Source organism: Brassica oleracea, chromosome C3 (assembly GCF_000695525.1).
Source record: "Brassica oleracea var. oleracea cultivar TO1000 chromosome C3, BOL, whole genome shotgun sequence".
NCBI lineage: Eukaryota > Viridiplantae > Streptophyta > Magnoliopsida > Brassicales > Brassicaceae > Brassica > Brassica oleracea.
In genome coordinates this window covers 25,283,777-25,306,532 of record NC_027750.1, presented here as the reverse complement: position 1 = coordinate 25,306,532, position 22,756 = coordinate 25,283,777, and the positions used below count along the sequence as shown (strand labels likewise).

Sequence of the window (22,756 nt, the reverse complement as noted above, 5' to 3'; positions counted from 1 at the left end):
CTTTTAAATTAAAATACTAAAAAACATACAATGTAAAGTTGAAACAACCATAAAGTTTCAGAAAATTTGATGAGACATGCTTCATATTCAACCAAACATTAGCTTACAAAAGGAAGATTTATGATTCATAAGCTTAATGAAACATGAGAAAGATGAAACTAGTAGGAAGAAGGAAGGTAGTTTCCGCGGCCTCGACGACCCTGTTACTTCTTTCTCTTACCGTTTTTCATTCCATATCTTGAAATTTTTGGAATGGTTTTATTGGTTTTCCATTTCGTGACATGTTGAGGTTTGCCGTAGCATCATTTATATATTCTCTTTCATCATCTTGCTCATTACAAGCAATTTGAGTGACATGAGAGCTGCCATGTACCGAAGAGTATGGAGAGACCAATGAATTATCCGCTGAAACCAAGCTGGCCTCAAGGACAATAACCGGGGATGGAATTTTTTACGTTTCTTGGAACATCATTTGTTTCACCAAGACATACAACTTATTATATATAAAAAAAACTATTTTGTGTAAAACTACGGTCTGTTCTTTTAACTCTATGATTTGATATTTTGCAAACTCATCACATATGCTTGGGTCCTTATGGTCCCTCTGTCCCTGCATGGACCTGTTGACAAAATCATAAGATCAATCTTTCAGATTCTCTGGTTGACCTATATATCTTTATAAAGAAGAGCATTTGTAAGGAATCTAACCGAAAATGAGTGTTTTATTCATCTTTTTGACATTATCTTTTACTAATATTATATATATTTTTTACTTTACACTTTAGTAGTCGAATTCTTTATTTTTATTCAAACTTTATACTATGGCTTCGAATGGTAATTTCGAATGGTAACGATCCGAAGTGCACTGCACCACAATTAATGATAACAATTCTCTTTTACATATATATACACAAATTTTTTTGAAACAAAACACATATTACACATATATCTAAGACATTTTTGTTACTATTAATTTGCACCGCAGTTGTCCGGCATGTTACCATTTAAATTCTACAAAAGTGAATAATAAAGACATTCTATTGTGGAATTAAGAAAATGTTTCATAAGCAGCATCTACTTACAAGCTTAACGCTTAAAATGATATTCCATCTGTTTCATAATAAGTGTCATTGTATCTTTTTTTTGTATACAAAAAATGTCATTTTACAATTTCAATGCAAATTATAGTTAGTTTTAGCTGAAAATTAATTGCAAAATGCATCGGTTTTATAAATAATTTTATTTATCTCAAATACTATTGGTCAGAAAGATATAATTAATAACAATTTACATATATTTCTGTTACTTTTTTAGTTTGTACGAAAAGTGTCAAAGTGACACTTATTCAGAAACGGAGAAAATACTAGTTAACAATAGTGAAGAAAGTGAAATAACAAATTTGATTCATCTCTAGTTTTTTTTCAATACGTAAATCACAGAGCGTTTTTAAATCACAGAGCGTTTTCATTTCTTCGCTTTATATTACAACTATATGTTGCTGTTAACTTATGACATGTTATCATAATAATTAAATCAATATTTTATAAGAATGAAAACTGTAAAAATGTACGGCCACGCAAGCGACATACATACTCGAGCTGGTCCTTTTTTAGCATTTCGATAACTTTAAGATTCCACGTTCTGATCTGAGTGTATAATAAATACTTGTACATACTTACATGTTTATATATTGATGCCCTTTCAAGTACCTGTCGGGTCGGGATAACTAGGGGTACTCGTAAAATGTTAAGACTCCTTTCTTCTTTCAAAAGTGTTTCCGATACTTTATTACTTTCTCTTCTTCTGTTTCATTTTAAATATTGTTTTGGATCTATTCATACAGATTAAAAAATAATTAATTTTATATATTTTTTATATAAAAATACAATTACATATAGACCTAACTATATTTCAACCAATAGCAAAATAAATTATTGAATAAAATTAATAAATTTTGCATTAAAAATTAAAAACGATATTTATTTTGTAACAAAAAAATTTTTCGACGACGACACTTAATATGAAACGGAGGGAGTAAATGTGAAGATTTATTTTGCCAAGGGGTTTACAAATTTCAAAGATGTATTGATATGACTATGTATGTGTCTGGCCAATATAATACACTGGAAAACTATATCTAGTGGCACATCTATGTGTGACTTATCATAAAAAGAAAAACATGTGTGTATGCGTATTGATATGACTATGTATAGTACGTGTATGTGGCCCATATACCTCAATGGCATCTGTGAAAGCTGTAAAGCTTTCGCAGCTTAAGAAAATTAATACAACGAGGATGGAGAAACAAGGAGGAACGTTATCTCTTTTTCGAATCTCTATAATTCTGCAATCTTTATTTTATTACAACTGGTTTTACTTTATTTCATTATAATTTTAGGGTTTTGCATATCTACGGCCTTCAAGGGGGAATAAATAAAAAAGAACGCATCTCAAATCTGCTCTCTTTTTATTTATTTTTAATTCCCTCTCATCTCTCTTCACCATCTTCTATATAAATCGAGAGCGAATGAGTCTTGTAGTATTCATAATCTACCCAAAGAAAGCATATGCATATTCCTCCTCTTTCATCTATATTGTTTAATTCAGGATAAAAAAACATAGAAAAATATGGCTGCCATATACTCATATATGCATCTCTTGGTATATTGGTTTTCATAAATACATCATACATGTGTGTATAAGAAGGCATATGTGACCAAAGTAGTGTGCAGCCAAGGATGACTTGCCGATTTGAAATATATTTTTAATACTTTACTAAGACATCTTTTCAGTTTCAAATTTGTCTTTGGAGAGGCTATGAAGAAATTACAATTTATTTCGTATTTTAAAGAAAAAATATGATCGGCAAGTTTTCCTTGGCTACATCTTTCTTTGTGTCGCGCAGAGGTGAGTGTGGTAAGATTACAAGTGCTCAAGCTGAGGAACAAAGCCGTATAACGAGGTAAGTACAGTCCACACAACATTTTTTATTTTATTTGTAATAACAACCTTAACAACTTATCTTTATGCTTATAACTGTTGAGATAATGCAATTGAACAATAGTCTCTTGTGTTAGAATGAGGATTATATTAGTGAAACAACAATTGGATCTTGTAGTTATAGTAATAGTATGTTTAATGAAATTAGGAAAGGGTTAATTAGTAACATAATACACTCACTTGTGGAAAGTATATAATTTTACATATTCAATTATAAATACATAAAACTTTGTTAAAGTGAGTTTAATTAAATAGTGTAGGGTGTAGGTAAGGGCAAGCCCTTGACGATGCCGCAAAGGTTGGTGTTGAGTGGGATGTTGTACTCGTCTCTTAGCGATTTTTCAGGTGATAGAACACTGACGTACAGTTGCTGTCCCAAGTATCTTCTCTCCCAGTTCTCTGATCTGATGTTCCACATACCGGCGTTGTCGAATGTCAAGAGGATAGCTGACCACGACTTGGGGTACACTTGCACGGTGTGTCTGCTGACCGCATCGAGCAAGTTGTAGTTCTTCCTCTTCTCTGGTGTCCATTTTCCTGGCTCCGAACTGTTGAATAAACATTAGAGAAAATGTCAGGATCTAAAAGGAATACTACAAAAAAAACATGTCGGATGGATTCCGATAGACAAAATAAAATTTGTAGAAATTCGTCAAAAATTTAATTAAAATTTTCCGACCAAATTTCTTCAGAAATCTGTCAAAATACTTATTTCGACGATTTGAGACGGATTTAATTCTCAAATCCTACTTGTTTTCTTGTAGTGATAATGCATATTTTTTATTGAGTTTTGAACTAGAATTAAGTATAGGAATGGAGCTTACGCGACGGCGAAGAAGGAGTAACCATCCAAATGGAAGGACTGCATGCTCTTCTCGTGGTTCTCGAAGACAATTTCGACAAAGGTACGGAAAGTGATGTTGAGGACATTAGGCTCAACAGTTAGTGTTGTGACCTTGGCTGCTGGCTCATCCTCGATGACATTGTATTTAAAGACCTTCTCGGACATCTCAAAGTACTCAGCAAGCTTCAAGGGAGTCTCGGTGTCAACGTGTGATACACCGTTGAACCCGAACCTGACCTTTCCGTTCACCACACTCTTGGTGTTGGCTAGCTTGATGGTACGTGTGATGTTGATCTTTCCGTAATGGTAAGATCCTTGCGGGTTAGGTCTAGCCGCGCTTGCGGTTAAGTTCCACCTGAAGGATCTGTACTGGTTAAGAGACCAAGCCCAGCCCACTGGAGCCTTGGGGAGTTCACTTGAAGGCTGAACATTGCTTCCCTCGTAGCTCATCACACCAACAGTGCTCACTTCCTTCTTGAGGAACCTAGTGGATGCAACCATGTAGTAGTTCTTAGTCGCTTGGTCAGCGGTGACAAGAACAGCAAAGCACTGTCCGACGTGGACGTCTAGTGAGTCGTAGTCGTTTTGGAGAACGTGGGAGCCTTCCATCTCAACAAGCTTCATCTTGTGTCCTTGGATCCTGAAATTAAGAGTGGACTTGAATCCAACGTTACAGATTCTGTACTTGTAAGTCTTTCCTGGCTTCATGGTGAAGAGTGGCTTGTCCTGTCCTCCGACTTTGCCGGACTTACCGTTGATGAGAACGCCGTCAGGGGAGCCAAGAGTACGGCCACTGTCGAGGAAGTTCTTGAGAGCGGTGTGGCTCTTGGTGTACCAGTCGTTGATGAGGACGGTGTAGTCGTCTTCGGGGTCAGCGTAAGGGACGGGGATGAGGAGACGGCTGTTGACACGGAGGCCACCGAAACCACCGGAGAAACGGTGAAGAGCGGTGGATGGGTAGTAGAAGTAACTACCGATTTGGTCCTTTGGCTGGAAGTGGTAAGTGAAGTTGGTGCCAGCTGGGATTGGGCATGAGGTCCCAGTCACACCATCTTGCCATGAGTTCTTCCTGTGCTGGAGACCACTCCTGCCATGTCACCGAACCCATATATAGTCAGGACTCAATATCCAAAGTTACAATGAAAACTAGTCATAAATAGTTGTGGCATAAAACCAAACCTAATGCATAACTGAACCAAATGTGTTTGAAAGTCTTTTTGTTTGTATTATTTTAGTTTTAACCAATTTAATAAAATTAATTAAAATATTAAGTTTTATTCGTAATATAGATGTCATTATGTCAAATTGATATACTTTGTTGTTTCAATTTTCTTAAAAAATCTGAATGGACACCTTAACAGACTTTTCTCAAACCAGTTAATTTTAGTAATCCAAAAAGTTGTCGATTTTAATTTGATTATGATTTTCAAACAAAAAAATATGAAACAAATAAACAAACTAAGACCTATTTTTCATTTTTTTCTAACGAACGTACAACTTTAAAGATTCGAAAAAAAATCATTGTAAATTGCAAAAAAAAAAACAACGACTTGAGAACTTGCATTTGGCGTTTGACCTTGGTAAAAATGTATTAAAACATTAATATGTGAAAAGCCTTTTGTCAAAAAAAAAAAAACATGAAAAATGTGTTTCGTACGTTAAAAATATGTTTTGTTTTGATTAAAAACAATATTCTCATGTAAAACGCCTTCTCCATTTAAAACAATAGAGATATATCAAGAGAACAAAATAAACAAGAAAGTAGAGGAAATGATTACGAACCAGGTCAAGAGGAAAGGCTCGTCAAGGTTGTTAAAGACATTGATGACGACATTGTTGTTAGATGTAGAGTTTAGGTTAGGACCAGGGAACTGTCCGTTGATGAGAATCACCTGTTGAGGGATTCCGAGAGGCGAGGCGGTTCCGTACGTCACGTTCCACGTGTAGTAGAAGTAAGGATCGCCGGCGTTCACCAGCGCCACCGTCGAGACAAGGCACACAAACACCGTTAAAAGCTTACCACCCTGCATTATCTCTTTTCTACTTCTTTTTATATATTTTTATTGATAAATTAACCCTTTCCTACATAAAAATTATTTTTTTTCTCAAAAGCAAGAAGAGACTATGTTCCCTTGCTCTTGACGAGTTTTTTTTGGTGATGTCGTGATTAACTATTTATGCAAGTGAAAGTACCTTGGTTTGCACGGAATCGTTGCCTAATCTTACGCTTCATCTCTAATTCTTTGTTCCTTTTTTGTTTTTGTTTTTTACTATATGTGTAAGTTCTATTTTTGAATCTCTTTCTTTGGTTCTCATGGATTTGAACGTTTTGAACAAACACACAACTCGGGTCATATTCTAATAATGGAAATATTCTCAAACGATCGATGCTAAATTAACTAACTCACAAAGTGTGTCATGGAGTTATTTTGTTTGTTTAAACATGCTTTAGCTACTGTATACACACGGAAAAATGTTGTGGTCTCCTAACAAAACTACATAAGTTACTACACTTTGTAAGTTTAAGATTAAGGACTCGCATTTTTATTCTTGATATATATATATAATTTTTTAAAAAATAGCTAATGTATTCTAGGAACATTGCGTAGAGACATGTCTCTTCATTCCTACTAGTAATTGGTCTAATTCACATCCAAAATTTAACTCGAAAATAAAAGACTGTCACATTACTTAAATATTATCCAAATCTTCGTTATCCAAACAATGTGAGACATTTAATAGGCCCTATTGAGATCTGAGTTGAAAATGTCTAATGAAAACATGTCAAACCCAACATTTCGGATTACCACAACAGACCACTTATACATGATCCATAAGTAGAAAAATGTTTATATGAGAAATGTCAATAACTCCACATCAGGCTGAACGGCAAGGTGAACTTCCTCCAGTCATGTATTATCATCCGTTGGTATATCACTATATATATGTAAAGTTGATCTCCAACACGAGCTATATGTACAAAGTTTAGATGAAAATAAATATATACAAAGTGATATATGTATTTTATCGCTGAATTTCTGTTGGTTTTAAGTACTTAGTTTTTTTACACATTGCACCCTCTGAATAGTATCCGATATCTGTAAATATACTAGTCGAGAACTTATGAATTTGACGGGATTTACCGTCCACTTGGATGCTTTCCATTCACTTCCTGGCTTGGATCAGCCGTTATCTTTTGTGAGAGTAAAATGATCAGTATACTATGATGAATTGATGATAGGTCAACATTAAAAAAAAACTAAATAAAGATCTCTACTGATCCCAGGTGGTCTCTAAAGATTTATTCTTGGGTTCACCAACCAATAGAATTTCATTGTTTCAAATTTGATATCTTTTAAAAATGAAAACAAAATATTGTCAAGTTATATTATGTTTTTAAAATAAGAAAAAGTAAAAAAAAAAAATAGTAGTTACAGAAAAAAGAATTAAAAAAAAATATTTTTAACGTCGTCAGCAAAAACCTTAAATCATAATCCCTAAACCCTAAACCCTTAGGTAAACCCTAAACCTTTGGATAAATCATAAACTTTAAATAAAAAAACACTAAACACTAAAATCCTAAACCCTAAACCCTTGAGTGTTTCAGTGTTTAGTGATTTTGATTTAGAGTTTAGGATTTATCCTACAGTTCAAGCTTTACCCAAGGGTTTATGATTTAGGGTTTAGGGATTAGGATTTAGGATTTAATGTTTTGCTGACGACGTTAAAAATATTTTTTTTTAATTCTTTTTTCTGTAACTACTATTTTTTTTTTTACTTCAATTTAAAAAACATAATATAATTTGACAATATTTTGTTTCTTTTTTTAAAAGATATCAAATATGAAATAAGACAATCTTAAAACATCCCCATTAGTGAACTTATGGGGGGTTCACACAGACTCCCAAAAAAAATATTAAAATAATGAACAGTGATGAACCTGTCCCTTCTCAGTTCTCCCCAGTGAACCTGCGTCCGGCGAGTTCATCACTGTTCCGCGGATCCCACGACACTTAGCGACCCGCGATTGGTTCGATTTTTTTTTAAATCAAACAAAAAAAATTCATAATAAAAAATTATAAATTTGAACCCCAAGAAAAGATTCACTAATGAGGATGCTCTTATTGGTTGGTTAACCTATAGGTTCATACTACGGGGTGAAACCGTCGTCTGTAAACCCGTGGTCATGCAGGTTATGGTGAACGTGCAATCTAACTAGAGATCTCTACGGAAATTGAAAGCTTAAGTGTATACTTGTTTTTATTTATCATTTTAGTATGTGTCAACTTTTATTCAGACTGCTCATCAACTTGCATGTAATATTTATCTCTAGCTAATTGCTTTTTGTTTTGTAAAACTATGATACTGTTATTGGAGGTCTTGGAACAGGGAATTGGCTGTTGATTAGAATGACTTGTATATATATATATATATATATATATCTATAACTTTTAAGCTTCATCACATGACTAAAGTTTGTCTCTCTCATAATTTCTTAAAAAAATCCAAAACAGAAAAAGTTTCAAAGACATGGAAACCAAAGCCAAACATAGAAAGAAAAAAAACTAAGAAAAATTTAACACCATAAATAGGGAGAGGTTGACCTTCAATATCCCAAATATGGACAAAAAATAGCGAAATGAGAGGAGACCCAAAGAAGACCAGAAAAACCAGGAGAAAATTCGTCTTACAATCCCTATAAAAATGCTCTCAAACATTTCCTCAACTCGAAATTCAAACCTCAAAGCATAATCAAATAACAGTAAACAATTAATACCCTCCACGAAAAAACATAAAAATTGTATATGCGAGGGGTTAAACTCTTAGCCGCGTGTCTCTACTTGGCCGCAGCTGCAACGGTGGTGGTCCGAGCAGAAGACCCTTACTTCCACCATGTATGGAACGTGACCTATGGAACCGCCTCTCCTCTAGGCGTTCCACAACAAGTCATTCTAATCAACGGCCAGTTCCCTGGTCCTAACATCAACTCTACCTCCAACAACAATGTCATCATCAATGTCTTCAATAACCTAGACGAACCCTTCCTCCTCACTTGGTATATAACCATTAATTTAACCAAAATAATATCTACAAATAGTATTTCTCGATTTATTTACATGTGTTTTAATCATTGTTAAGATAATTAAATGTTCTATAGATAATTAGTGCCAAACATTTAAACCGATTTTTTAAACTGATTTAGCTTCCGATCTGATCCTTAGAAAATTTATTATTTTGTTATATGGCGCTAAACCGTTTTGTAGAACACTGATTTTAATAATATTTATCTTGCCATGTTTTAGGAATGGGATCCAACACAGGAAGAACTGTTGGCAAGATGGGACACAAGGGACTATGTGTCCGATCATGCCCGGCACCAACTACACATACCATTTCCAGCCTAAGGATCAGATCGGAAGCTATTTCTATTACCCGACCACTGGTATGCACCGTGCTGCTGGTGGATACGGTGGTCTCCGTGTCAACAGCCGTCTCCTCATCCCAGTCCCTTATGCTGATCCAGAAGATGACTACACTGTCCTCATCGGTGACTGGTTCACTAAGAGCCACACTCAGGTAAAGAAATTCCTTGACGGTGGTCGTACTATTGGTCGTCCAGACGGTATTGTCATCAACGGAAAGTCCGGGAAAGGCGATGGATCAGACGCACCACTCTTCACCTTGAAACCTGGAAAGACTTACAGGGTTAGGATCTGTAACGTGGGTATCAAGACATCTCTCAACTTTAGGATTCAGAATCACAAAATGAAGCTCGTTGAAATGGAAGGATCTCACGTTCTTCAAAACGATTACGACTCTTTGGACGTTCACGTTGGCCAGTGCTATGGTACCATCGTTTCTGCTAATCAAGAACCTAAAGATTACTACATGGTTGCTTCCTCTAGGTTCTTGAAGAAGGTTATTACAACAACGGGACTTCTCCGCTACGAAGGAGGCAAAGGACCCGCCTCTTCACAGCTTCCAGCTGGTCCTGTTGGATGGGCTTGGTCGTTGAACCAGTTCCGATCATTCAGGTGGAACTTGACCGCAAGTGCAGCTAGGCCTAACCCTCAGGGATCCTACCACTATGGAAAGATCAACATCACACGCACAATCAAGCTCGTGAACACTCAGGGCAAGATCGATGGTAAGCTCAGGTACGCATTGAACGGAGTCTCCCACACAGAGCCCGAAACTCCGTTGAAGCTCGCCGAGTACTTTGGTATTACCGACAAGGTCTTTAAGTACGATATCATCACCGATAACCCAACCCCCGAACAGATCAAGAACATCAAGATCGAGCCAAACGTTCTTAACATCACTCACCGTACCTTCGTTGAGGTGGTGTTCGAGAATCACGAGAAGAGTGTTCAGTCTTGGCACTTGGATGGTTACTCTTTCTTCGCCGTCGCGTAAGTGAAACAATTAAACAAATACTAACTTGCGTCACAAGTAACATCTCGTTTTAACCTAATTGTTATTTTATAAAGTGTTGAGCCAGGGACTTGGACTCCAGAGAAGAGAAAGAACTACAACCTCTTGGACGCAGTGAGCAGACACACAGTCCAAGTCTACCCGAAGTGTTGGGCAGCGATCTTGCTCACATTTGATAACTGTGGAATGTGGAACATTCGATCTGAGAACAGCGAGAGGCGTTACTTAGGACAGCAGCTTTACGCTAGTATCTTGTCTCCAGAGAAATCACTTAGAGATGAATACAACATGCCTGAGACAAGCCTCCAATGTGGTCTCGTCAAAAACACACCTAAACCTGTCAACCCTTACGCTGGAGCCTAAGTTAACTTTACAAAACAATGCAACAAAAGAGTTTCGATTATTCTGTTCATTTGATCATGAGAGGCATTTGCACGATTTACTTTCCTGTTATTTCATTATTTTTACTTTTATCAAATTGATTTTTAAATAGTATCTGGTTTATTCGTATATACATGAAATTGAAATGTATGTACGTCTAGACCTTAAGTAATTTTGTTCTTCTTCATTTAAAAGACGCATTTATCTTTCGTTTTTTGTTCCTCACATTTTGTAACACCTATGTAATTTTATCTAAAATCTTCAATGAAATAAGCACATAGATTTATCTAATTTCCAAACTCCAAAATTCACCAGCTAAAGAGCATCATTATTGATGAATTCATCAAAATGAATTTTAAGCATTAAGATATTAACACACTGAAATAAATTAATTATGTTTAGTAAAATTCATTTTTTTTTTTTGAAAAAATATACCAATTGAAGAGAGAAGTTGTTTTCGAGTTTTTCTTTTTCTTTTTCTCTCATATGTCTTATTTTAAAAAAACTAACTTTGCCAAAACTAAATGTTTGATGTCCTATGAGCATCTTTAACCTACAAACCCATAATGGGTCTCTTAATTGTTTTTTATAGTATTTAAGGAATAAAGTTGATTAGACCACCCGCAACGGTATATTTTGAGGGTCCTTAGCACATAATCCTAGACTAATTGGAATAAAATAGTATTAACAAAGCTCAGTTTGGTAAGGAGCAGTACTAAATTAAGAGGTTTTAAGGAGCAAATCCTTAGTGACGTGGCAAGCTCTTTTCCGATCATCATCGAAGCTAACGTCTTCCGATCACTTATAGAAACCACTTTTAAAACTCATTAAAAGATTATAATTGCTATATAAACTTGAAAAAAAAAATTAAAAAAAATAATAACTTATAGAAACCACTTTTAAAATTGATTAAAAGATTAGAATTGCTATAGAAAATTAATAATTATTGTATTTGGTGATGAAAATATATTTAAATTAATAATTATTGTATTTTTATATATTTAATCATGTAATAAATAAATATTTAAATTTAACATGTTTTAATTTTTTTTCTTCTTAATGATAGTTACTCATGCAAAAATAAATATCTTATTTTTACATGTTTTTTTTTCTTAATGAAAGTTAATCATGTAAAAATAAATATTTAAATTTGACATGTTTTAATTTTTTTTCTTAATGATAGTTAATCATGCAAAAATATATATTTTAATTTCACATGTTTTAAAATTTATTAATTTTTTATTCTTAAAGATTCCAAATTGGATAACACCATTAGACATACTAATTTGATTAGAATTCTTAACTATTTAAAAAAAAAAAAATTTAATATTCCTAAGGATTCCAATGGTGGTAACACCATTGGAGATGCTCTTAAGAGACTTGGTTAAGATACTTGAGCTTTTTATGTCTTTATTGCAAGTCTCTTATTTTGGGATTCTTAAAAATAAAATAATATTAAACATATTTAATTAAAATTAAAATTGTTTTATTACATAAAACATAATAAAAGATAACATTTTCAACATTGACTTTTAAATAAAAACATGAAAACAAAGATTATTACAATAAACGAGAATTATTTGAAAGAAGCATAGGAGATCAGTTGTTGTCTTCATCGTCTGAGCCGTCGAGTAGACACCATCGTCGAGTCTGGCGAGGAGAGCCAATCGTCGATTCCTTTCAATTCCGCCGAGAGAGAATCACTGTCAATGCTTTCGAGAGAGATCGAGAAATCGAAGAGGCGGGATGAGAGAGACGAAAGAGAGCGAAGAAAGAGAGAAGAAGAGAAAATGAGCAGCATGCCAACACGTGTCTCACAAGACACGGTTCTTGTGTGCCTTAATTAAGGGACGTCTTTTATTAATTACCCAATTTTCATTTATTTTTAGAATCTAAAAACCTTAAGGAAGAAGTAGCTGAGCACATGGGAGATGGTAGACTCTCTCTCCCTTCTTTCATAAGATTTCTTGAGAGATAGAGAAAGTCGCGGTGGTCCCGTTTTCTTCCTCCTTTCTGGTTCACGACAATGACTCTGGTGCACGGTGGTCTCTATGACGCGGTGTAGCTGGCTTTGACTCCGATGTTTTGCGATCTTCCAAGCGAAATCATTCGGCTTTGGTTCCCGGTGGAATCCGATGATCGATCGCTTTGTTTGGATCGATGGAGAAGTTTGAGGCCGGAAAAGATGGTGGAGAATTGTATTCCCGATTTGGCTCCGGTGGGACACGGTGGGATGTGTTTCTGGAAACGGTGAAAGTGGTGAAAGAATTGGCGTGGCTCCTCGTTTAGGTTGAATTCTGGTGGTTACTGATTAGGTCCGGTGATGTGTTAACCGGTGAAGACGGTGTTTGATACGGCGCCGATGGGTTTGGGCGCCGGCGTAAGATCTGGTCGGTGGAGGCAGGAGACGGTTTACTCTGCGTCGGACACGTTATCCTTCGTCGTTGAACACGTGTTGTGTACGTGTCTTTTTGGGAGGGGGTTCTGTTTCGGGCCTTAATCTTCGGCCTCGTTCTTGGGTGTTTATGGTGGGCCGTTTGTGGTCTTTCTTTTGTTTGATAATAGTTTGGGCTTGTCTCTGTGGTCTCTCTTGTAGCTTTTTGTCTTTGGTAATATGGAAAAAAAAAAAATCTAAAAACCTTAAAGGCCCATTTAAGATCCCGCGATAAGGATGCTCTAACGCTGTTCCATGCAATTGTATTCTAGTCATACGAAGTTCTTAGGGTATGAATGGTGACCAGGGAACGACGAGGAATAATGCATTCCCTAACGTTCCTAAAAAAAATTACCATTCACAAGGAATAATAATTTCCTCTCATTCCCTTTCATTCCCTTTTTTGTAGAGAATTAAAGAACAAAATTATTCCTTGTCAAATTTGATAAGGAATAACCATTCCTTTTCATTCCTGGTATTTTATTCCCGTACATTCCTTTTTTATTCGTTCCTCTTGTTTCCCGGATGGTCACCAGTCGGACCCTTAATAAAAATGAACCAAAGGAACAAAAAACCTTACAAGGAAATTAAAACTACTTAAACGGGCTTGAAAAGAACTTAATAGGCTTAATGGCCCAATATATTGGGATCATAATATAAAATTTGTCTCCCAATACAATTCCAACAACATGTTCTAATCCAGATCGGTCGGCCAGCTGTGCGCAGTGGGTTTATGTCATGTGGACCCCATGTTTGATCTTCCTGTAATAATTTTAACTAAACCTCAATAATGTCGGCGGCTTTCTCCGTCGCATGACCATTGATTCTCAAAAGTCTTTTAGCTTCTTCTGTCAACTCTCAAAGGGAAGCCTTCTTTTGTTCAAAGTGGTACGCTCTTCCGCTTTATCCAATTGCATTTTTTTTTTTTTGTTGCAAGTTTCTGGATGATCGTTGAACTGGAATTGACGTTATATGCCTTTAGGAATGAATCATTCAGTCCCTGAATCTGTGGAAGGTATTGGATCACCTCAACGATCCAACAGCGTTGATAGTTTAAAGGCTGAAACACCGACGAGAAAAGGATTCGGTTTGAAGAAATGGAGAAGGATCAAAAGAGATGGTCCTGTGAAGGCCGAGGCTACTACTACACCTGCTGATGATGAAGGTAGTAAATTGCTGAAGCGTGGGTTGACTGGTTTGGTGAATCCTCCTTTGAAACATGTGGACTTGTGTTACGATTTAGGGTTTATAACAAAATGACAAAAGAACTTGCTTTATTGAACACTCAGATAACGGTTACAAGGAGAAATCCCTCAGACTCTCTCTCGTACATGACATGACATGAAAGACAAATTACTCGATACCCTACTTCCTTCCTCTCACGTGACTTATAAAGGAGATGTTCCTTTATGCCAGCTCATGGCTCCCGATCCCACAATCCCCCTGTGCTTCGGTTACCAATGCTTTATTAACACGTAGCTACTACGACTCTTCTAGACTACTTGTCCTCCAAGCCAATTCCCTCTTGGGCTTACTCAACTTATTCCGGCCCAGCACTCCTCAGCTTAAGGCCCCTGCGTTTGTAAGGGTAGATGATCGGTGGTCTCTGATCCTCATACGTATCAACTTGTCTTCTGTTGAAGCGAGGCAGAGTAGTGAAGGCTCTGTTGGATCTGTGAATATGGCTGTGCATCATCATCATCATCTTCAAGGTGTGGCAAATGGGTTTAGTCCAGATCCGAGTTTTATGTTTAGTGTAGGCCAAGGTTTTGAGAAGAGTGAAGAGGGTAGCGGTAACTCCGTAGCTGCAAAGAATGTTGTAGGAGGGAAGATTGTTTCAGGTAGTGAAGGGAAGATCTGGAGGGATACCATCAAGAATGCAAGCCAGAAGCCTTGTTCAAGCATGGATTCTGACTTGAGAAGTAGTGATTTTGTGTTCTCGAGTGGTGCAGTTTCTGCTGCGAATAACCACGGTGGGAATGATGAGAGGAAGGAACTCCAAATATATAGCAGAAGCGAGAACGGGGAACAAGATGAAGATGGAGATGGTGAGTGTAAGGAGGAAAACCATTACTGGGCAGACAAGGATCAAATTGCAGATTCTATCAGAAACCTTGCAGCTTTGCACGATGCTCTTTGGAAAGGTTTGGCACACAAACCATAATTGCTGATGTTGCATGTCTTATAGGACACATGTTATGCTGTTATATGATGTTAATAATCTAACTATGTGAGTGAAACATGTGCAGAGCTTAAAAGCTTCCAGGAGCTTGGTAAGGAATCTATACCATTACCTTCGGACAAGCCAAAAAATGAAAATTGTAGAGAAGAGAAGTCAACATCCTCAGGATCACAGGTACTGATCTTGAAGCAGAAGGTAAAACATCTCCAACACAAACTCGAGGAAGCCAGAGCTGATCTCAACGAAAAGGAAGCGAGGATCCAAGAACTTGAATACTCAAAGATTGAATCTGAGCTTGAAGGCGTTTTCCGGAGAAGGATGGAAGCTGAAATTAAGCACTTGGTGCTCACAAGATCTCTGAGTTCATCACTACAAGTACTCGAAGAACAACCGAGCAATGTGCTTTCTCTGACAGAAGATCCTGAACCAAACCGTGGAAACCTCTTGGGGAAAACATGCAAGTCAAGTTTCTATTTCTTGACACAGTTGATCTTGCTCGTCTTCATACTTCGTTTACTGGTCCTCCAATGCTCTCCTACTTCACGTTTAGTTATACCAACTTGAAAACAATAGATTTCATCGTTCATGTTGTGTCGTCAAAATCATTTTTGTTTTTTTTTTCATATTTTCAATCAAGTATTCAGAACATATACCATAAGAAACAGTATCGAAATATACATTTCATTTCACTATTGCTATTTACGAGAGAGAGAAAACTTACTACTATTATTAATTTATTAAGGTGTTTCTCGAATTATAAAGGACAAGAGATTCCATAGTAGAGTTAAAGCATCTCCCACATTCTAAACTCAGAACCAGCTCAAAAGGATCTTTAACACTCGAGTTTCTACAACAATCACAAATACAAGAAGAGAAACGACTCACAAGCGACCAAACAGAGGACCAGGGTCCAGATTCAGCAACATCATCTAGTCTTTGCCACCAAAGAGCCAGCTCTTTCTGTACACATCTTGAACGAGTTTGAAGCTTTAGAAGACCAGACATAAGTATACAACACATCAGCCGGTAAAGTACACAAAAAGACACTAACTACTAGCACTTGCACAACACATCTATGGTTTGCCTCTGTTGTGTTCACCGGTTGCTGTATGAGCTCTCTTTTATTCCTTGAACGCCTTGTGTATACTTTTCTTCTCGCTTAAAGAAACGAATCAAGATAGGAATAGTTCCTGCGCCGATGATACTCAAGGAGGCTACCGTAAGTGCGGTCCCATACTCCAATGAAGAGCGCCTCTGTGTCAGGGCTGAACGATATTCCGGAGATCTCCCCAAAGAAGTCGATTTCCTGCTCTGTTTCATAACCCTTTGAGACGTCATAGACATGGACAAAGTCAGCTGGTTCAGCCATGGCCATGTATTTCCCATCGGATGTGTAGCGGATTGACCGGATTGCTCCAAGGTTACCCTTCAAGACAGCGACGGATTGAGATACGTTACGGATATCCCATACACGGCAGGTCTTGTCCTGGTTTCCAGTTGAGAAAGTGAATCCATCAGGATGCCACGCCGAGGCAAAGGAATAGTCCACATGTCCTGATAGTGTTTCCAGCGTCTGTAGAGTACATTCCAAAGATTTGAGCCATTATCAATCACGTGGTGACCAACCATTTGAGACTAGTTTACACACTTTGAACCAGGATGTACCTTTCCCGTGTTGGGGTCTACTATAAGGCCCTCTGGATTGTCCCCAACAATAGCCAGTAATTTACCATTAGGACTCAAGGATGCGTGCTGTACCAACAAACAGGAAACAAAACAATGTTAGATGATTCAGTTCACATACATTTTATCACTTGGATTTGGTAACTCAAATTATATGTCCTAAGTATACGAGATCAGAGCTATGCTAAATCACAGGCAAAACCATGAAAGAAGCAAGGACTTTACATTCACTGGCCAAGGAAAACGGAAATGCTTAACAAGCTGGTATCTCTCCATGTCGAAATCTCTAACTCCACAGTCATTATTCGAGGCAGTAAAATGAAGGGCCCCACTGTGAAAAGAAGACAAAACAAGGTTACAAGCAGTGACTCGAATGATTTTATCTGGACAATCAAGCAAAAGACGAGCAAGAACCTGGGTTTGTTGTAAATCTCAATAGCATTGGTAATAGCATTATCATCATAAGTAGTACGAGAGCAAAAGCTGACGCCATGTCTATCAAGATGCTGAAACCAAAGTGGAAAGTAGAAATATATGAAGCTTTTGTCAATAATAATGCATATGACTACTCAATAATCAGTATATCCAGACTCTTGACTTTGCATATAAGCAGTAGCGGCCCTGATACCAAGCATTAGAAGCTTCAGCTTCCGGCCCAGAATAATATCAGTTATTAGTCGGCCTTTATTTTTCAAAAATCCTTCATAGACTGGTGGTATTAGTAGTAGTAATGGTGTCCGTGAAGTCATGAGTTCGAAACTGCTCCTCTACAAATCCACCATTATATTTTAAACATATTTATTAGCAGCCCATAATTTTATTTGGGCTTCTGGTCCTCATACTTACTGGGCCGGCACTGCATATAAGATCTACTTGAAATCCACCGGCAACTAGGAAGTCGTCTTTATTGCAAGTGTGCTTACTTGAGTATGTGTAAACTCTTCCAGCAAACTTCCATGATGTTTCTAAGGGCTGCTAGTTGGAGTTTGATTTATATAGATTTTTTTGATTATAAGAGTACAGAGACTTGTTGAATTTGGAATGAGTTGGAGAAAATTTTGTAACAATCTATAAAAATAAATAACTATAATAATTTTTAGAATCCAAAGTATATATGTAGTATTCTCAAAATATTGTTTTATGAGTTAAATGATTAAGAATACAATTCTCAATAACAGTAACTTTAATAAATTTACAGAAATATTAAAATCCAAACTTTTGAATAAGAAATGATTTTTAGATTTTAGTGAGAATATGAATATCTATAAATAAATAACACTACTCTTTAAATTATAAAAATTAATTCCACTAACACCTTCTAAATGCACCAAACAATCAAATAACTTGTCTTCTGTTGAAGCGAGGCAGAGTAGTGAAGGCTCTGTTGGATCTGTGAATATGGCTGTGCATCATCATCATCATCTTCAAGGTGTGGCAAATGGGTTTAGTCCAGATCCGAGTTTTATGTTTAGTGTAGGCCAAGGTTTTGAGAAGAGTGAAGAGGGTAGCGGTAACTCCGTAGCTGCAAAGAATGTTGTAGGAGGGAAGATTGTTTCAGGTAGTGAAGGGAAGATCTGGAGGGATACCATCAAGAATGCAAGCCAGAAGCCTTGTTCAAGCATGGATTCTGACTTGAGAAGTAGTGATTTTGTGTTCTCGAGTGGTGCAGTTTCTGCTGCGAATAACCACGGTGGGAATGATGAGAGGAAGGAACTCCAAATATATAGCAGAAGCGAGAACGGGGAACAAGATGAAGATGGAGATGGTGAGTGTAAGGAGGAAAACCATTACTGGGCAGACAAGGATCAAATTGCAGATTCTATCAGAAACCTTGCAGCTTTGCACGATGCTCTTTGGAAAGGTTTGGCACACAAACCATAATTGCTGATGTTGCATGTCTTATAGGACACATGTTATGCTGTTATATGATGTTAATAATCTAACTATGTGAGTGAAACATGTGCAGAGCTTAAAAGCTTCCAGGAGCTTGGTAAGGAATCTATACCATTACCTTCGGACAAGCCAAAAAATGAAAATTGTAGAGAAGAGAAGTCAACATCCTCAGGATCACAGGTACTGATCTTGAAGCAGAAGGTAAAACATCTCCAACACAAACTCGAGGAAGCCAGAGCTGATCTCAACGAAAAGGAAGCGAGGATCCAAGAACTTGAATACTCAAAGATTGAATCTGAGCTTGAAGGCGTTTTCCGGAGAAGGATGGAAGCTGAAATTAAGCACTTGGTGCTCACAAGATCTCTGAGTTCATCACTACAAGTACTCGAAGAACAACCGAGCAATGTGCTTTCTCTGACAGAAGATCCTGAACCAAACCGTGGAAACCTCTTGGGGAAAACATGCAAGTCAAGTTTCTATTTCTTGACACAGTTGATCTTGCTCGTCTTCATACTTCGTTTACTGGTCCTCCAATGCTCTCCTACTTCACGTTTAGTTATACCAACTTGAAAACAATAGATTTCATCGTTCATGTTGTGTCGTCAAAATCATTTTTGTTTTTTTTTTCATATTTTCAATCAAGTATTCAGAACATATACCATAAGAAACAGTATCGAAATATACATTTCATTTCACTATTGCTATTTACGAGAGAGAGAAAACTTACTACTATTATTAATTTATTAAGGTGTTTCTCGAATTATAAAGGACAAGAGATTCCATAGTAGAGTTAAAGCATCTCCCACATTCTAAACTCAGAACCAGCTCAAAAGGATCTTTAACACTCGAGTTTCTACAACAATCACAAATACAAGAAGAGAAACGACTCACAAGCGACCAAACAGAGGACCAGGGTCCAGATTCAGCAACATCATCTAGTCTTTGCCACCAAAGAGCCAGCTCTTTCTGTACACATCTTGAACGAGTTTGAAGCTTTAGAAGACCAGACATAAGTATACAACACATCAGCCGGTAAAGTACACAAAAAGACACTAACTACTAGCACTTGCACAACACATCTATGGTTTGCCTCTGTTGTGTTCACCGGTTGCTGTATGAGCTCTCTTTTATTCCTTGAACGCCTTGTGTATACTTTTCTTCTCGCTTAAAGAAACGAATCAAGATAGGAATAGTTCCTGCGCCGATGATACTCAAGGAGGCTACCGTAAGTGCGGTCCCATACTCCAATGAAGAGCGCCTCTGTGTCAGGGCTGAACGATATTCCGGAGATCTCCCCAAAGAAGTCGATTTCCTGCTCTGTTTCATAACCCTTTGAGACGTCATAGACATGGACAAAGTCAGCTGGTTCAGCCATGGCCATGTATTTCCCATCGGATGTGTAGCGGATTGACCGGATTGCTCCAAGGTTACCCTTCAAGACAGCGACGGATTGAGATACGTTACGGATATCCCATACACGGCAGGTCTTGTCCTGGTTTCCAGTTGAGAAAGTGAATCCATCAGGATGCCACGCCGAGGCAAAGGAATAGTCCACATGTCCTGATAGTGTTTCCAGCGTCTGTAGAGTACATTCCAAAGATTTGAGCCATTATCAATCACGTGGTGACCAACCATTTGAGACTAGTTTACACACTTTGAACCAGGATGTACCTTTCCCGTGTTGGGGTCTACTATAAGGCCCTCTGGATTGTCCCCAACAATAGCCAGTAATTTACCATTAGGACTCAAGGATGCGTGCTGTACCAACAAACAGGAAACAAAACAATGTTAGATGATTCAGTTCACATACATTTTATCACTTGGATTTGGTAACTCAAATTATATGTCCTAAGTATACGAGATCAGAGCTATGCTAAATCACAGGCAAAACCATGAAAGAAGCAAGGACTTTACATTCACTGGCCAAGGAAAACGGAAATGCTTAACAAGCTGGTATCTCTCCATGTCGAAATCTCTAACTCCACAGTCATTATTCGAGGCAGTAAAATGAAGGGCCCCACTGTGAAAAGAAGACAAAACAAGGTTACAAGCAGTGACTCGAATGATTTTATCTGGACAATCAAGCAAAAGACGAGCAAGAACCTGGGTTTGTTGTAAATCTCAATAGCATTGGTAATAGCATTATCATCATAAGTCGTACGAGAGCAAAAGCTGACGCCCGGTCTATCAAGATGCTGAAACCAATGTCGAAAGTGGGAACAGATGTAGCTCGTCAATGAGAATGCCCGCAGCCAGTGTGGCTAATCCGTAATCAATAAACCTAGTGTCTTACCTTGCAAATAAGTTCTCCTTGAAATCCACCAGCAACTAGAAAGTCGTCTTTTACTGCAAGTGTGCTCACTTGAGTCTGCGTAAATCCTTCCAACAAACTTCCAGGATGTTTCTAATTGCAAGAATCAAGAAAAAGAAGAAAAGCAAATCAGAATCCAAATTATAATAATGTAGTTACATCTATGTGGAACTTTACATTCTGACAAGAACGAACCTCAGATGGTGCAACATGACCGCGAACATTGAGAACTTCCTTCTTTCCGGACGTTAGGGAAGAATAATGTGTCAGCAGGAAATTGGACATCAGATACACGTCGTGTTTGGAAGTTGCCCACACCAGATTCCTCAACTATGAAACACACAAAGATTGTTGATCAGATGGAACTATTTAACTAGTAGATAAATATAATGTCCTCAACAATGTAAAAGAACAAGACAATCAACTAGTACAAAAAGGCTAAAGAACTCTGAGCACAAAAAAGAAAACCTGGAAATGAAGTATGGTGGATTTAATAGATCTTGAATTCCGCCAAAAGTCATAGAACTGTCCCCCTTTCTGTGTGACCTTGCAAACCTGAATCCATGCGAAAAAACAATGATGCATTAAGTAGCTGTGCTAACAAAAGAAAGTGGAGGATGAGAGAATTAAAAATCCTTACTTTTTCGGATGCTTCCCCGGAGTTGGGGACATTTTCATAGTTCTTATACTGCTCTAACCTAGTTTGTCTGTATTTCTCTCTAGAAATACTAAGCCTGTCCCATGGAATCCCCTGAATATCTTTCCCTTTCCGAGCTTGCTCCGCCGAGGTATCAGCTATTTTATTATTCTGAAAAAAAAAAACACAAAATCAGAAGCTGAAACAGAGACGATAAGGGAGCATAGCCAACCAATTAGATAAGTAACATACAGAGTAGTCAAACTCCTCGACATCAGAATCAGAAGCAGCGAGATCATCATCATCATCGGCACGGAACTCCTCATCCATGTCATCTCCCACATCTTCCATCTCATCATCCACGTCTTCAATGTACTCAGCCGGAGCATCTCCTTGGTAATTAGACATTTTCCTTTCAGCAGAGTAAACAAAAGCACCTACGTATATCAAACACATTAGTGAAAAATCTCCAATAGAAGAAACCACCATACCAATAAAAAAAAAAAACTCTACATTCCTAAAATCCAAAACTAGGCATAAAGATACAGACTTTGCACATCAAAGAGTAGTAAACTTTGGCATGTTAACTAAAACAAAAATATTGGATTAAACATGCAACTAATCAATCCTCAATATCCAAAACCTAACCTACAAAATTGAAAAAAAATTTACATCTGAAACAATTAGATTCGCCCAGTTCATGCGCAATAACACAAACCCCTAACAAAATCACACCATCCAATTTTAGACATACGAGGACGATTCAAGCCTTAATACAGTAACAGCAGATCAAAGAGGGACAAACCCTAGGAGGATTGGGAGGAATCAAATCTAGAACGAATTGTTCAGTTCTTCGAATCGATCTACGGCGACGAGACGGGATCGGCCGCCGGAGAACAGCCCAAGATGGAAACGCGACGAGAGAGAGAGAGAGAGAGAGAGCGAGATGAGATTTA

General features: G+C 37.4%; 5 protein-coding genes across 5 annotated transcripts; 2 read left to right on the top strand and 3 right to left on the bottom strand.

The window, feature by feature from the left end:
- Positions 1–3,132: 3,132 nt before the first annotated feature.
- Positions 3,133–5,993, bottom strand: LOC106335419 (L-ascorbate oxidase homolog). Its single transcript, XM_013773942.1, has 3 exons — positions 5,627–5,993; positions 3,825–4,931; positions 3,133–3,548 (listed from the first exon to the last, which is right to left on the bottom strand). The coding sequence occupies exons 1-3, from the start codon at positions 5,872–5,874 to the stop codon at positions 3,248–3,250; spliced, it is 1,656 nt and encodes a 551-aa protein (XP_013629396.1). The 5' UTR covers positions 5,875–5,993; the 3' UTR covers positions 3,133–3,247.
- Positions 5,994–8,573: 2,580 nt separating this feature from the next.
- On the top strand, positions 8,574–10,737 carry LOC106335418 (L-ascorbate oxidase homolog). The gene is made up of 3 exons (XM_013773941.1): positions 8,574–8,900; positions 9,148–10,257; positions 10,336–10,737. The coding sequence occupies exons 1-3, from the start codon at positions 8,650–8,652 to the stop codon at positions 10,640–10,642; spliced, it is 1,668 nt and encodes a 555-aa protein (XP_013629395.1). The 5' UTR covers positions 8,574–8,649; the 3' UTR covers positions 10,643–10,737.
- Positions 10,738–13,988: 3,251 nt separating this feature from the next.
- Positions 13,989–19,550, top strand: LOC106334566 (WPP domain-interacting protein 3-like). The gene is made up of 3 exons (XM_013772860.1): positions 13,989–14,320; positions 18,303–18,820; positions 18,926–19,550. The coding sequence occupies exons 1-3, from the start codon at positions 14,067–14,069 to the stop codon at positions 19,420–19,422; spliced, it is 1,269 nt and encodes a 422-aa protein (XP_013628314.1). The 5' UTR covers positions 13,989–14,066; the 3' UTR covers positions 19,423–19,550.
- On the bottom strand, positions 16,061–17,917 carry LOC106329583 (uncharacterized WD repeat-containing protein C2A9.03-like). Its single transcript, XM_013768278.1, has 5 exons — positions 17,912–17,917; positions 17,374–17,465; positions 17,185–17,290; positions 16,942–17,028; positions 16,061–16,849 (listed from the first exon to the last, which is right to left on the bottom strand). Exons 1-5 carry the CDS (start codon positions 17,915–17,917, stop codon positions 16,436–16,438), a joined length of 705 nt encoding a protein of 234 aa, XP_013623732.1. The 3' UTR covers positions 16,061–16,435.
- Positions 19,551–19,642: 92 nt separating the features above from the next.
- Positions 19,643–22,756, bottom strand: LOC106334564 (uncharacterized WD repeat-containing protein C2A9.03). The gene is made up of 10 exons (XM_013772859.1): positions 22,606–22,756; positions 22,053–22,237; positions 21,804–21,971; positions 21,632–21,718; positions 21,359–21,493; positions 21,146–21,256; positions 20,956–21,047; positions 20,767–20,872; positions 20,524–20,610; positions 19,643–20,431 (listed from the first exon to the last, which is right to left on the bottom strand). Exons 2-10 carry the CDS (start codon positions 22,206–22,208, stop codon positions 20,018–20,020), a joined length of 1,356 nt encoding a protein of 451 aa, XP_013628313.1. The 5' UTR covers positions 22,209–22,237; positions 22,606–22,756; the 3' UTR covers positions 19,643–20,017.

Excerpts from the sequence above, each read along its gene's own strand:
- LOC106335418 (XM_013773941.1), top strand. The coding sequence starts at position 8,650 with ATGCGAGGGGTTAAACTCTTAGCCGCGTGTCTCTACTTGGCCGCAGCT. Across the intron at positions 8,901-9,147 it reads GAACCCTTCCTCCTCACTTG|GAATGGGATCCAACACAGGA; the intron begins GTATATAACCAT and ends GCCATGTTTTAG. Across the intron at positions 10,258-10,335 it reads TACTCTTTCTTCGCCGTCGC|TGTTGAGCCAGGGACTTGGA; the intron begins GTAAGTGAAACA and ends TATTTTATAAAG.
- LOC106334564 (XM_013772859.1), bottom strand. The coding sequence starts at position 22,208 with ATGTCTAATTACCAAGGAGATGCTCCGGCTGAGTACATTGAAGACGTG. Across the intron at positions 21,494-21,631 it reads CCACCATACTTCATTTCCAG|TTGAGGAATCTGGTGTGGGC; the intron begins GTTTTCTTTTTT and ends TGTGTTTCATAG. Across the intron at positions 21,257-21,358 it reads GTCATGTTGCACCATCTGAG|AAACATCCTGGAAGTTTGTT; the intron begins GTTCGTTCTTGT and ends TCTTGCAATTAG.
- LOC106334566 (XM_013772860.1), top strand. The coding sequence starts at position 14,067 with ATGCCTTTAGGAATGAATCATTCAGTCCCTGAATCTGTGGAAGGTATT. Across the intron at positions 14,321-18,302 it reads CCTCCTTTGAAACATGTGGA|CTTGTCTTCTGTTGAAGCGA; the intron begins CTTGTGTTACGA and ends ACAATCAAATAA. Across the intron at positions 18,821-18,925 it reads GCACGATGCTCTTTGGAAAG|AGCTTAAAAGCTTCCAGGAG; the intron begins GTTTGGCACACA and ends AAACATGTGCAG.
- LOC106329583 (XM_013768278.1), bottom strand. Across the intron at positions 17,291-17,373 it reads GAGATTTACAACAAACCCAG|TGGGGCCCTTCATTTTACTG; the intron begins GTTCTTGCTCGT and ends TTCTTTTCACAG. Across the intron at positions 17,029-17,184 it reads GTTTTCCTTGGCCAGTGAAT|CACGCATCCTTGAGTCCTAA; the intron begins GTAAAGTCCTTG and ends TTGTTGGTACAG.
- LOC106335419 (XM_013773942.1), bottom strand. The coding sequence starts at position 5,874 with ATGCAGGGTGGTAAGCTTTTAACGGTGTTTGTGTGCCTTGTCTCGACG. Across the intron at positions 4,932-5,626 it reads GAGCCTTTCCTCTTGACCTG|GAGTGGTCTCCAGCACAGGA; the intron begins GTTCGTAATCAT and ends GTGACATGGCAG. Across the intron at positions 3,549-3,824 it reads TACTCCTTCTTCGCCGTCGC|TTCGGAGCCAGGAAAATGGA; the intron begins GTAAGCTCCATT and ends TTTATTCAACAG.